Source organism: Lithobates pipiens, unplaced genomic scaffold, assembly GCF_037356315.1.
Source record: "Lithobates pipiens isolate NorthernLeopardFrog02 unplaced genomic scaffold, aLitPip1_a1.2 Scaffold_23, whole genome shotgun sequence".
Lineage (NCBI taxonomy): Eukaryota > Metazoa > Chordata > Amphibia > Anura > Ranidae > Lithobates > Lithobates pipiens.
This window is the reverse complement of record NW_027507785.1, coordinates 54681296-54694546: the sequence shown is the minus strand read 5'-3', so window position 1 is coordinate 54694546 and position 13251 is coordinate 54681296. Positions and strand designations below refer to the sequence as shown.

At 42.3% G+C, this 13251-nt stretch overlaps 1 protein-coding gene across 2 annotated transcripts in view; it reads right to left on the bottom strand.

Moving 5' to 3' along the window:
* LOC143927533 (laminin subunit beta-1-like) overlaps nt 1-13251 on the bottom strand; it is a 190033-nt gene that overhangs the window by 63229 nt on the left and 113553 nt on the right. For both annotated transcript variants that reach the window (XM_077451647.1, XM_077451648.1), the window contains exons 11-15: nt 12724-12903; nt 11296-11408; nt 8121-8200; nt 5225-5381; nt 1385-1537 (exon numbers count right to left, since the gene is read on the bottom strand). In XM_077451647.1, coding sequence (XP_077307773.1) covers nt 1385-1537; nt 5225-5381; nt 8121-8200; nt 11296-11408; nt 12724-12903 — 683 coding nt within the window. The remainder of the gene's footprint in view (nt 1-1384; nt 1538-5224; nt 5382-8120; nt 8201-11295; nt 11409-12723; nt 12904-13251) is intronic.

The following is a 13251-nucleotide window of genomic DNA, read 5'->3' as shown; positions in this document are numbered from 1 at the left end:
CCAGCATTCTGTTCCCAAAAACTGATAAGAATAGACTTTTATTAAATTTTTTACTCGACGTTGGTCCGCAAAAAACAAAAACCATTAAGTGAACAAGAAAGACACAAAAGTGCACTTAAGGGTGGGCTTTTGTCCACCCCCCCCCTCTCTCCCCGAAGGGGTAGGACCTTATCCAGAACCCCCGAGACACAAGGCTCCTGACAGGGACAAGGTTTATATGAACTTGGTCCACCTAACAGACACTTTACTTGATCTTAGCCAAGCAAGAGGTGAAGGTCAAACTTCCATATGGGTAACAACTGTCTAAGCCCTTGTACACACGGTCGAAGATTCCAACAACCAAATCCGTCAGAGTAATTCCGACGGATTCATTCCGGAAGAGGTCCGGAAGTGATGTTGCATACACGCGGTCGGACTAAGTTGTCGGAAAATCCGATTGTACAGAACGTGATGACGTTATTTCGTTACGACGGGACTACGTTCAGGCTAGTAGCCAATAGCTTTGGTCTAGGAATTTGATCTGAGCATGTGTGGCACTTTGTCCGTCGGAGTAGGCTACACATGATCGGAGTATGTCCGATCGGAGCATTTTGTCGGAAAATTTTACCGGCAAGTTGGAAAACTTGGTCCGTCGGATATTCCGACGGAAACAGTCCGATGCAGACCACACACAGTCAGAATATCCGACAAAACGCTCCGATCGGACACATTCCGACGGAATCTCCGACCGTGTGTACAAGGGCTATGAGGGGAAGGTTTGCTCTCACCTCTTGTTCTGGTGACAACTCTAACATTTTGGATTTCCCATCACTTTTCTGTTTTCGTGGCAGTGGTCATCAAGACAAACCAAGAAGGAAAATCTCCTCTCCGGGGATACAGACAGCAATAAAAACTTGACAGAGAGAGATACACTTTAATGCACATGGTTTGGAATGGAATGTCCATCAAGCTCAACTAGGCTCCACACTGATGAACTCAGAGGGAGGTTCCGTGGGGGCGGGGCTTCTTTGTTCATGTTGTCTGGAACAAAAACGTTTTGTTGAGATGCAGAGATCATCGGTGTGAGGACAGCTTGTACAGCATAGACGTACGGCGGGCGTGGATGAGCTCCATCCAATTCCTGCCCTTGAGTTTCCACCAACATACCAAGTGAGCATGGGAGCAGTGGCCACTATTAGTTCGAACATTGCACAGTTGCTGGAAAATCTGGTAAAACCAACGAATTAAAATCTTTCCATATGTGGCCACCTTTACAAAATATGGAAATAACTTCAAATGAAGGTGTTCCCAAATATTCTCAGCTGGGGATGTCATGTGTTGGAAGCATATATTGTCAAATGATATAACAGTAGCAGATCCTAACATATGGGAGCATTGGGCTCACCCTTTGTTGCAGTTGGCGCGCTCGCCGCTTGGACGCCCTCTGCTGCAGGATGCGGATGGTTCTGCGGTGTCGGCGTAGCCTCACTTTCTTTCCATTCTGAATGGCGTTGTAGTACTCCACACAGTCCGTCTGAGACTCTGGTTTGGGGTTACCCTGTTTAACATGTACAATAATTATCACTGCCCATTACTGCTGCCTTCCTGAACTGGAACTGAGGGCTTAACCTTCCTGACTTAAAGCTGAACTCCGGCCTAAATAAATATTGTCTAAGTACAAGAGTCGTGCATTCTTCCTGTGCTTTGTGTATTTCTTTCAGATCTGTGCAGTAATCCAGTTTGAGACTTCCTGTAATAAAGACCGCTCACTGCTGCTCTCTCTCCTTGTGCAGGAAGACTGGTCTTGTCTCCGCCCCCCTCCTGTAGTTTTCTGCAAGCAGCCTGTAGTGGGTGGAGCCTGCTGGGCCCCTCCCACAGCTCTGCTTAGGCCATGTACAGCACACATGATGATTTCACTGCTACTTTTACAAGATAAGAACTTGGTTTGTAAAAAGCATTTGGTGCACACATGGAGGACTTATATCCTTTGTGGCTATTGCAGAATATATTTAAAATACTTTTTTGTTCCCAGAGTTCTGCTTTAAAAGTGAACCCAGACAGGAGCAGAACAAAGCTCAACCTGTAGAAATCATACACTATTCTCCCCTAAAATCCCACACTCCTGCTCTCTGTGATAAACAGTAAAAGGTGTAAAAGTGCACATGTAAAAAAAGACAAAAATAGTAAAATGTGATTAAAGGGGAATATGTGATATAATAAAGCAGGAGTCTCCAAACTACGACCCATGGGCCACATCTGGTCAGTGGCATATCCTCAATGTGCACTATTGAGGATTAAGGTCAGCAGAAGCTGCCTATGGTCCCTGCTTCTGATGTGGGGGGGGGGGGGGGCCTCAGATGAGGACCCTGATGTAAGGGGGACTCTGATATTGAACTAGATGTAAGGGGACACTGATGGGGACATTGATGTATGGGAGACTCTGATATGGAACTAAATGTAAGGGGGAGGCTGATGGGGACCCTGATGTAAGGGGGACTCTGATGGGGCCCTGATGTAAGAGGACCCTAATTAAAGAGGAGGACTCTAATGGGGATCCTGATGTAAGGGGGGACTCTGATAGGTTCCTTGATGAAAGGGGGGGCTCTTATGTAAAGGGGACTCTGATAAGGACCAATATGTAAGAAGGACTTTCATATGCACTCTGATTTAAGGGGGGACTCTGATAGGGACCTTGAAGTAAGAGAGATTATGATATGGACCAACATGTAAAGGGGCCGCTGATGGAGATTCTGATGTGAGGGGGGACACTGATGAGGACTCTAATTAAAGAGAGGAACTATGTTGACCTGATGTAGGGGGAGTACCCTGATATAAGGGGGCTCTGATATGAAGCTAGATGTAAGAGGGGACTCTAAAAGGGACCATGATGTAAGGGGGACTTTGATATGGAACTAGATGTAAGGGGGAGGGACTCTGATGGGGACCCTGATGTAAGGGGGACTCTGATGGGTAACTTGATGTAAGGGGGAGTCTGATAGGGACCAAAATGTAATAAGGACTCTCATATGCACACTGATTTAAGGGAGGACTCTGATAAGGACCTTGATGTAAGGGGGATTATGATATGGACCAAGATGTAATGGGCCTCTGATGGAGATTCTGATACGAGGGGAGACCCTGATGAAGAATCTAATTAAAGAGAGGAACTATAATGGGGACCTGATGTAGGGGGACCCTAAAACAAGGGGGCCTCTGATATGGAGCTAGATGTAAGAGGGGACTCTAAAGGGGACCATGATGTAAGTGGAACTCTGATGGGGACTCTGATGTAAGGGGGACACAGATGGGGCCCTGATGTGAAAGAGGACCCACATTAAAGAGGATGGCTCTAATGAGGATTCTGATGTAGAGGGGACTCTGATGTAAAGGGGGACTCTGATGTAAGGGGGAATTTGATATGAGCACAAATACAAGGCGGACTCACACATGCACTGTGATGTAAAGGGGGACTCTGATGTAATGGGGAATTTGATATGAACACAAATGCAAGGCGGACTCACACATGCACTCTGATGTAAGGGGGATTTGGATAGGGACCCTGATGTAAGGGAGGACTATAATATGGATCAAGATGTAAGGTTGGACTCTGATGGGGCCCTGATACGAGGGGGGGTCCTGATGGGGACTCTAAATAAAGAGGGGAATGCTAATGGGGACCTTCATGTAAGGGGGACTCTAATGTAAGGGGTACTCTGATATGGACCCAGATGTAAGGAGGACTTTCACATGCACTCTGATGTAAGGAGTGACCCTGATAGGGACCCTGATATAAGGGGGGCTCTGATGGGGACATTGATGTAAGGGAGACTCTGATATGGAACTAGATGCTGATGTGAGGGGGGACCTTCATGAGGACCCTAATTAAAGAGGGGGACTTCAGTGGGGGGCCCTGATGTAGGAGGGACTCTGATGGGGAGCCCGATGCAAGGAGGGGCTCTAATGTAAAGTGGACTCTGATAGGGATCCAGATGTAAGGAGGATTCTCATATGTACTCTGATGCAAGGGGGGACTATGATGTGGACCCCAATTAAAAGGGGGGGCTCTAATTGGGACTCCGATGGCTTTCTTTCAGGCCAAAAAAATATGTAAAATATACAATGCTTGTAACTGAAACGTTTGATACAAACAAGTCATTTACAGATTCCAACTTTCAGGAGATAAGGAATTGAGGTCGGAAGGAGAGGGCTCAGGAATGATACTGGCAGAACTCCACCGCTTTGGTCACATTTCATTTCTATAACAATGGGCTCTTTTTAGGACTTCGCGCCGGTGGAATTTCTCCATCCCGATAATGGCGGACCTACAAATGTGTCCTGGAAATGTCCGCGATGGGGGGAGTAAGACGATAGCGCCAACCGTTTACGCAGCACTTTACAATGTAGAGGGGGGACAGTAGGATTACAATACAGTTCAATACAGAAGGAATAGTAGGTCCTGCTCATGGAGCTTACAATCTAATGGGAGGTCCATCCATTAAAACAACTTTGTTGTGTACGAACGGGATAAAATCAAACGTTCTCAGGCTACATCCTCTGCAGATCAAGAATGTGTGACTGTGGATACTACAGCATAATGGCCTCTAGATGGGGCTGACTATCATAGGAAATAAGCATGGTGCTCGGCTCCATCTAGTGGCCAGAGTGCTGTACTTCCTGCACTGACACCCGCAATATGCAGGGAATATAGAGAATATAATGAATAAATCATTTTGCTCCATTTGCACAGAACTCATTTTTATGCTGATTTGATGGACAAACAGCTGTGCGCGTTCTTTATAAATACACCTAAAATGCGATGTCTGTGCAAAAAATTGCAGTCAGTAAACCTCTGCAATGCATAGAAAATGTACCTATGTTTTGCCTCTCTAGGATGCCAACATCCTGCCAGTGTTAATTTTGTCGACTAAAACGACTAAAACCTTTTAGTCGACTAAATGAATACTATTTTAGTCAAATAAAATATGACCAAAACTAAAACAATTGAGATGAAAAAAAAAAAAAAAGACTAAAACTAAAATGGCATTTCAGTCAAAAGACTAAGACTAAAACTAAATTGAAATTTGACTTCAAAATTAACATTGGTCTGTAGTGCATGTTCATACCTCAATTCCATAATAAATAATATCTATATATAAAAGATTTCAAAAGCTATCAATAATTTTTGTATATATAAAGGTTAAGTTAAAGTGAATAATGCGGCTCCCCGGAGCTTAAATAACATTACCGGTGTTTGGGGATCAGTTGGGGAGAGCCCCTTGGCGTTCTCCGCTTCATATGTGTAGTAATCCAGCGGCATGCAGAAGTATCCAGGCTGCGCATCCTCACACTGCCGCCCGATGATGTTGGCTCGGCATTCACACTGACCGTCCTCCAAGGAACACCTGTGCACCGACAAATCACTTCTATTCAACTAAAATACAACTAAATACAAAGAAATACATGTTAGGCTGGGTTCACACTGCTGCGATGCGGGAACGCTGCGAATCTACTGCGGGTTCCCGCATCGCATGCCTCCCGCTGGCAGTTCACACTGCCCTATGCGAACTGCTGGGAGTGTCAGTGAAAAGTTAATGACACCTCCAGATCAGTTGGCATATCGCAGTGCGATCTGCAAACTCAGACAGGAATCGGATCGCATGGTGTGAACACCCATGCGATCCGATTCTGCTGCGGACCAAAAAAAAGGGTCCTGTACGAGTTTGGGCCGGATGCGATGCGAATTCAGCCATACTATCTGTATGGCTGAAATCACATCGCACAGAGATCGCATGTGATTTGCACTGCAGTGCGAATCACATCCGATCATGGACACCGCAGCAGTGTGAACCCAGCCTAAGGCTGCATTCACACCTGAGCGTAGAGCCTTTGAGCGGTTTTAGGGCGTTTTTTTTCCTGTGTATTTATGTGCGATTTCGGCGTGTTTTTATGCATGTTTTCATACAGCGTTTTTAAGCTTTGCCATTTATTTTATTTATTTTTTATTATTATTTATTTTTTTATTTTTTTTAGCCAAAAGAAAAGACTGTGTTGCATTATTTGTTGCTAGGTATTTTAGCTTCTTCGTTAGTTTTTTTTTTTTTTATGTTAATATTATTTTTTATAATGTTTTCTGTTAAACAATAACACTGTTGAGTAAGGGGTTAGAGTTACGGTTAGGTTAGGGTTAACATTAGGAGGTGGGGTTATTTTATTTATTTTTTATCAGAGTTAGGGTGTTAATACTACTACTACTACTACTACTAATAATAATAATACTAATACTAATACTAATTATAATAATTATAAATGAATAAATAATTAACCCCAAAATTTAAAGTGGAAGTCCATGCAAAAACCCAAATCCCTGCATCTATAGACACCATCTAATAACAATAATAATAATAATAAATGAATAAATAAATGTTAAATAAATACGCAATAAAAAAAAAATCATAAATAAATAATAAATAAATTCAATAAATGAATACCAAGTAATAATAAATAATTAACCCCAAACTTTAAAGTGGAAGTCCATGCAAAAACTCAAATCCCTGCATCTATGGACACCACCTAATAACAATAATAATATCAAATGAATAAATAAATGTAAAATAAATATGCAATAAAAAAAAAATCATAAATAATAAATAAAATCAATAAATAAATACTAAGTAATAATAAATAATTAACCCCAAACTTTAAAGTGGAAGTCCATGCAAAAACTCAATTCCTGCATCTATAGACACCACCTAATAACAATAATAATAATAAATGAATAAATAAATGTAAAATAAATCCGCAATTAAAAAAAATAAACATAAATAAATAATAAATAAATTCAATAAATGAATACTAAGTAATAATAAATAATTAACCCCAAACTTTAAAGTGGAAGTCCATGCAAAAACTCAAATCCCTGCATCTATAGACACCACGGATCTAACACTAACCTCTCTATATTTGTAAACAATAAATGAGTATACATACCTTTTTGGAAGCCGATCTTAGCCGATCCGACCCAATCTCCAGCGGCGGAAGCTCTGCAGAGGACACGGCCGACAACGGCTGTGAAGTGAATGGGAAATTATGTCACGTTACCCATAGAGTTACTATGGGAATTCCATTGTCCGCCGTCTCCTCTGCACCCACCTCTACAGTGAAGCCGCGGCTGACAGCTCAGCGTGGGATCGGGTCGGGGCGGGTCAGATCGGCTTTCAAAAAGGTATGTATACTTGTTTCTTCTTGACAGGGATTTTTCTTCTTGAGAGGTTGGTGTTAGATCCCTGGTGGATTTTAGTTTTTTGCATGGACATCCACTTTAACTCCTAACCCTTAAATAAAACTAAGTAATAATAATAAATAACAAAACACCCTAACACAAAATAAATAAATAATTTTATTAATATTATTATTATCATTATTAATAGTAATTTATTTATTTTTTGTTTGGGTTGGGGTGTTTATTTATTATTATTATTATTATTATTATTAATAATATTATTATTATTATTATTATTATTAAATTGCTTTTTTTTTTTAAGGTTATGGTTTAATTATTATTTATTTATGTATCATTAAATGTTATTCATTTATTTTTTTATTTATTTATGATTTTTTGTTATTTGTGTATTTATTTTACATTTATTTATTCATATAGTTACATAGTTACATAGTAGGCGAGGTTGAAAAAAGGCACAAGTCCATCAAGTCCAACCTATGTGTGTGATTATATGTCAGTATTACATTGTATATCCCTGTATGTTGTGGTCTTTCAGGTGCTTATCTAATAGTTTTTTGAAACTATTGCTATTGATGCTCCTCCACCCCCCCCCCCCCCCCCCCCCACTGAGACCACCGCTCTTACAGTAAAGAACCCTCTACGTATGTCTGTGCTCACACCAACCAGTTGGGTTAAAACCAACATACAGTTCCCATTTTATTGTAGTTAATGGGTTTATTTCTTTAACAGGAACCATTGTTTTTATATTACCAAAAAAAATAAAATCAATCAATTAAGAAGAGAATTAGGTGACATTAGTGAAGGACAATCACTGCAATCCAGGTTGAACTATAAACACGAAGGATTCATTGGTTCACCATTATATTTCATCTCAACAATGCCGACAAATTGCTAGACATACCTGTTGTTATAAGCACCTCCAAAATCACAGTTACAAGGCCGACATCCCATCATGTCATTGCTAAGACCCCAAAACTCTGGCTGAAATTGGGAAAAAAAGAAAAGTCAAGGAGGCAATTTTATTGCATATAAAATCGTGTTTTATAATAAAGGAGAAACAATCAAAAACGGGACTCTAAAAAACAAGCTTGACACTTGAGACCGAGAGACAGATGTAGGAAGAGCTATCAATCTGTGCCTAAGCATTGTGAACATCCCATTGGCTCCTATGGCCAATGCCCCTTAGGAGATATTGTATGAAAATTGTGGTTGCTGTGTGCAACAAATCTAAGTGGCTCATGTTTTAATTAGTGTAGCTGCTGTGAGCAACATGTTGAATGTACTAAAAGTAAAGCTTCTGCAGGTAGCACTCTTGAGGCGGCCGTGTAAATAAATGTGGACAACACCCCTGAGGAGTTGATGTAGGAAAAGTGTGCCTGCTGTGGGCAACACATCTAAGTGATTCATGTGTTCAAAGTTTAGCTGTTGGAGGCAACATGCCTTAAGAGCTAATGTAATAAAAGTAAAGCTGATGCATTTAGCACCCTTGAGGTCATGTATTAAAAATGTGGCTCCTGTGGGCAACACCCCTGAGGAGCTGATGTATGAAAAATATGCCTGCTGTGGGCAACACATCTAAGTGGCTCGTGTTAAAAGTTTAGCTGCTGTCGACAACATGCCTAAGGGGCTAATGTACTAAAAGTAAAGCATCTGCATTTAGCACCCTTGAGGTAATGTATTCAAAATGTGGCCACTGTGCACAACACCCCTGAGGAGCTGACATATGAAATATGGCTGCTGTGGGCAACATAAATAAGTGGCTCATGTGTTAAAAGTTTAGCTGCTGTTGGCAAGTGGCAACATGCCTAAGGGGCTAATGTACTAAAAGTAAAGCGTCTACATTTAGCACCCTTGAGGCAATGCATTAAAAATGTGGCTACTGTGGGCAACACCCCTGAGGAGTTGATGTATGAAAAGTGTGGCTGCTGTGGACAACATATCTGAGTGGCTCATGTCTTAAAAGTTTAGCTGCTCTTGGCAACATGCCTAAGGGGCTAATGTACTAAAAGTAAAGCTGCTGCAGGTAGCACCCTTGAGGAGGTCATGCACTAAAAATGTGGCTACTGTGAGAAACACCCCTGAGGAGTTGATGTATGAAAAGTGTGGCTGCTGTGGACAACACCTCTAAGTGGCTCATGTTTTAAAAGTGTAGCTACTGTCAGCAACATGTATAAGGGTCTAATGTACTAAAAGTAAAGCTTCTGCAGGTAGCACTCTTGAGGCGGCCATGTAAATAAATGTGGCTACTGTGGGCAACACCCCTAAGGAGCTTATGTAGGAAAAGTGTGCCTGCTGTGGGCAACACATCTAAGTGGCTCATGTGTTAAAAGTTTAGCTGTTGTAGGCAACATGCCTTAAGTGCCAATGTAATAAAAGTAAAGCTGCTGCATTTAGCACCCTTGAGGTCACGTATTAAAAATATGACTACTGTGGGCAACACCCCTGAGGAGCTGATGTATGAAAAATATGCCTGCTGTTGGCAACATATCTAAGTAGCTTGTGTTAAAAATTTAGCTGCTGTTTGCAACATGCCTAATGGGCTAAAATACTAATATTAAAGCGTCTGCATTTAGCACCCTTGAGGAGGTAATGTATTAAAAATGTGGCCACTGTGGGCAACACCCCTGAGGAGCAGATGTATGAAACAAATGGCTTTGATGATGTATGAAAAAATGAAAAGTGTGGCTGCTGTAGACAACATATCTGAGTGGCTCGTGTCTTAAAAGTTTAGCTGCTGTCGGCAACATGCCTAAGGGGCTAATGTACTAAAAGTAAAGCTGCCACAGGTAGCACCCTTAAGGAGGTTGTGTATTAAAATGTGGCTGCAGTTGGCAACACCCCTGAGGGGCTCCTGTGTTATATGTATGTTTGCTATTGTGAAAACACCCCTGAGGGACTCATGGATTAAAATGGTAGCTCCTTTAGGCAATACCACTGAATGGCACATGTAATAAAAATGGTTCTGCTGTAGGCAAATGCCATTAGGCAGGGGTGGGTAACTGCTGCCCTCTAGCTGTTGCGAAACTACAAGTTCCATGAGGCATTTCAAGACTGACAGCTACAAGCATGACTACCAGAGGCAGAGGTACGATAAGACTTGTAGTTCCACAACAGCTGGAGGGAGGGTTGCAGTGAGTTTGCCCACCCATGATTAGGGGTTCATGCATTAAAAGTGTATCTGTTGTAGGCAAAACCCATATATGCCTCCCCCCCCCCAGGAACTCCTGAAATAAAATGGTAGCTGCTGTAGGCAACACCTCTGAATGGCTCATGTATTAAAAGTGTATATGCTATAGGCAAAACCCCTGGGAGGATCATATATTAAAGTTTTAGTTGCTGTGTGCAATGCCCCTGAGGGCTCTTGTAATCAAAATCCAGCTGCTGTGGGCAACGCACCTGAGTGGCTCATGTGTCAAAATGTAGATGCTATTTGCAACATCTTTATGGAGACCATGTATTAAAAGTAAAGATACTGTGGGAAACACCCTTGAGAGGCTTATGCATTAAGTGTATGGCAGTTGTGACAACACCCCCGAGGAGCTTATGCATTAAATGCATTGCTATTGTGACAACCCCCTTGAGGGGCTTATGCATTAAATGTATGGCTTTTGTGACAACACCCCTGAGGGGCATATGCATCAAATGCATTGCTGTTGCGACAACACCCCTGAGGGGCTTACGCATTAAATGCATTGCTGTTGTGACAACACCCCTGAAGGGCTTATGTATTAAATGCATTGCTGTTGTGGCAACCCCCCTGAGGGGCTTATGCATTAAATGTATGGCTTTTGTGATAACACCCCTGAAGGGCTTATGCATTAAAAGCATTGCTGTTGTGACAACACCCCTGCGGGGCTTATGCATTAAATGTATTGCTGTTGTGACAACACCCATGAGGGGCTTATCCAAAAAAAGTGCGAGTACTGCTTAGATCAACAAGTAGGAATCCTTTATTTTTCCAACACACTTTAGAAAATGACAGGTGTAATCTGATTCCTACCAGAAACACGTTTACTATCTATAAAACATGAGGTCTTCTTGTTTACTGAATTCATAATGCTTTATCATGCACTCACCAGACACTGGTTACAATATCGCCCCGTCACAAATCTCTTACAGTAACAGTCACCGCTAATCTGGTCACAGGGGCTGTTACCCGCCACGATCCCACGAGGGTCACATTGGCATGCTGGGAAAAAAAAGAAAAAAGATGTGTAAGGTGCAAACACAAAACAGAGCTAAAAAAAAAAAAAAAAAAAACAAGAAGAAAACAAACAAGACCCAAAAAGTGCAACATTGTATTTATATTTTCTACCTGTTACATTCTAGTAGAAATTACCAAGCCCCTCCCCCAAGCAACCTAAAGGAACCAGTACTGAAGAAGTATGAAAGTGTCATTAGTGAGATCTCCTTCTGAAAATCTTGGTTGCCTGGTTGCTATGCTGACTCAATGTTTTCAGTATAAATTGAATCAAAGTAAGTAAGCAGGTTAGAAATCCTGACTTTTCTCCAAGTTTTATGGTCTGCATGTTTTATCTACATCAACCACTTACAAGGTATGAAAGCTATAGGAGCAGTATGACAGCCAGGCAACAAGCATTTTCCCAAAAAATAAATCAGTATTGGCAGTGTCCATTTTTTCCCTGGCAAGTTTTCCTGACACCAAGAGAACAAGGGTGACAGGAGAGGGAGCTCCAGCACACAGCCTGTGACTGACAGCCTCAGCTCTGTTCCTGTGTGCTGTGCAGATGGGGTCTCTTCCCTCCAATCAGCTCTCAGAGCTCTCCTCACTGCAAAGTATAACCTCAGCCCCCCACCCCCTGCTTTCTGACAGCTCAGATTAGCTCTTTGAATGTAGAGAAGAGGATACTGCAGATAAACAGGTACTACAACTTATGTAGAAAGATTTGTTTAATCTCTGTGTATTACCTGAGGCCAGTCACTTCACTGGGTATATGGAAGGGTTTACAATCACTTCAATGCACCAGAAAATGCAAATGTGCCCCTAGGATTACCAATTTGTATACAGTGGAACCTTGGATTACAAGCATAATCTGTTCCAGGAGAATGCTTGTAATTCAAAGCACTCGCATATCAAAGCGCGTTTCGCCATAGAAGTCAATGGAAATGAAGATAATTTGTTCCACATTGACTTCTATTACATGCAATACCACACGTGGCCAGAGGTGGGGGGGTGGAGAGCCTCAGAAATACTCGGGGACAGCTCAGCTGAACTCGGAAAGCCTCGGAAACTCTCGGGAATGGAGTATATCCGAGTGATTCCGAGTATTTTCGAATGTCCCCGAACCGTTCCGAGTGTCCCTGATGCCCCCACACCTCTGGCCAAATGCGGTACAGCACACCCCATTAGCTTGAATAAAAAAAAAAAAAGTTGCTCATCTTTCAAAACGCTTGTTAACCACATTACCACCAATTTATCACTGATGAAGTAATATTAGATATACATTATTAGTGATATGGGGGGGGGGGGGGGAAGTACTTACGCTGACACCCTAGAGGGTCGTTTCTGCTGAGCCCATAGAAGTTTTCCTTGCAGCTGTCACATCGTTCCCCTTTCACATTTTCCTTGCAGCGGCATTGCCCTGCGATCATCCCCAGGTTGACGTTGGTGTGGCTGTCGCAAACCCCCCCGTCCAAGGAGCCCACCGGATCACAGTCACAGGCTGAAGAATAAAACCGGGATTATTATTTTCAATGTCCAAGTCTTTTCAGAAAACGTAAAGGGTTAACCCACCCTGAAACTCGTATGTCAGATTTTCTGGCAGATGATAGCGAGGGACCGGTGACATCTCCTCTGCACACTGGCTGTGTCCATTAAAGGGGGAGCTGACACTCCCCCTGCTGGAGGTTTTTTTAAATGTATTTTATATTATGGAAAATGTAAGAGGAGGGGCTGGGACACACACCAAGGTGGGCGGGGACACCCGAAACTTCCAGGTGGGTAGGAACAGAGTCAGGGATTAGGGCATTGAGATTTCGCTTTTGGAGTAGTTAAGGCAAGTAAGCTCCGC